Source organism: Babylonia areolata, chromosome 29, assembly GCF_041734735.1.
Source record: "Babylonia areolata isolate BAREFJ2019XMU chromosome 29, ASM4173473v1, whole genome shotgun sequence".
NCBI lineage: Eukaryota > Metazoa > Mollusca > Gastropoda > Neogastropoda > Buccinidae > Babylonia > Babylonia areolata.
In genome coordinates this window covers 8,423,516-8,424,709 of record NC_134904.1, presented here as the reverse complement: position 1 = coordinate 8,424,709, position 1,194 = coordinate 8,423,516, and the positions used below count along the sequence as shown (strand labels likewise).

Below are 1,194 nucleotides of genomic sequence, written 5' to 3'. Positions count from 1 at the left end.
CGTCACTGACAACAGACACAGAAGACTGCCCTGACGTCACTGACAACAGACACAGAGGACTGCCCTGACGTCACTGACAACAGACACAGAGGACCGCCCTGACGTCACTGACGACAGACAGAGAAGACTGCCCAGTCTGCCCTGACGTCACTGACACAGACACCCCCCCAGTCTGCCGGGACGGACGTCAGTGGAAAACCAGAGGGACCCCCTCGCCATGAGGAAGGGCAGGGCAGGAGGCAGAGGCGGGATAGCGGGCAGGGCCGGGGGGCCGGAAGTGGAGGCGGACTTCACGAGCAGCAGGGCGGGGCTGGGCACGCACCGGAAGAACACGGCGGAGCGGCACCGCCTGGAGGACCGGCTGCGGTCCCTGGACTTGCTGCAGCGACAGGCCGCCCTCACCCACCGCCGCCACGAGAGGCACGTGCTGCACGGCCTCCTCACCCCAGCCCCCCTCCCCCCGCACAGACCCCCCGCCTCGTCCTCTGTCCCCAGGTGGGGGGGCGAGGAGGACAGTCTCCTGACGATTGGGGACTCCTCCTCCTCCCTCTCCTCCCCTTCCTCCTCTTTCTCCTCCCCCTCCCCCCTCCCCCGGCCAGGCAGAAGGGGCTCCCTGCAGCTGGAGGCGGACAGTCAGCGGTGCAGACGGCCGTCCATCGTGCTGCAGGAAGCCGCCGGGCAGCCCGTGCTGGACCTGTCCGACGACACGTGGGCCACGCCCCCCTCACAGGACGACCCCCACCACCACCACACCACCATCATCGACATGCTGGCCGCCAGGAACAAACCTCGGAGCGGCGCGCGCCGGGCCAGCGTAGGAGGCGGAGCAGGGGGAGGGGGAGGGGTGGGGGTGGGAGAGGGCAGCGGCGTGGGGGCAGAGCTGACCCTCCTTCTCCCCGACACCTCCACCTCCTCCACCTCCTCCACCCCCATCCCCGGCCAGAACGTGGACAGACTGGACCTGACCCTCACCCCCACCCCCACCCCCACCCCCAGACCCTCCCCCTCCCCAATCAGCAGCAGTGGCTCAGGGTCAGGGTCAGGGTCAGACGCAGTCATCGCGGCGGACCTGAGAGCGGCCAGCACCAGAGGGCGGCGGGGCAGCGTGACCACGGGGCCAGAGCCCGACACCCCCACCCCCCTCCTCCCCCACAGACCCAGGGAGGGACAGGCACGGGTGGTGGCGGCGGCGGA

The 1,194-nt window shown here is 70.2% G+C and overlaps 1 protein-coding gene across 1 annotated transcript in view; it reads left to right on the top strand.

Moving 5' to 3' along the window:
* Nucleotides 1–217: 217 nt before the first annotated feature.
* LOC143275054 (uncharacterized) overlaps nt 218–1,194 on the top strand; it is a 7,532-nt gene continuing 6,555 nt past the window's right edge. Inside the window, exons 1-2 of the mRNA XM_076579117.1 lie at nt 218–495; nt 604–1,194. The exon at nt 604–1,194 is cut by the window's right edge and continues 178 nt beyond it. Coding sequence (XP_076435232.1) covers nt 218–495; nt 604–1,194 — 869 coding nt within the window. The remainder of the gene's footprint in view (nt 496–603) is intronic.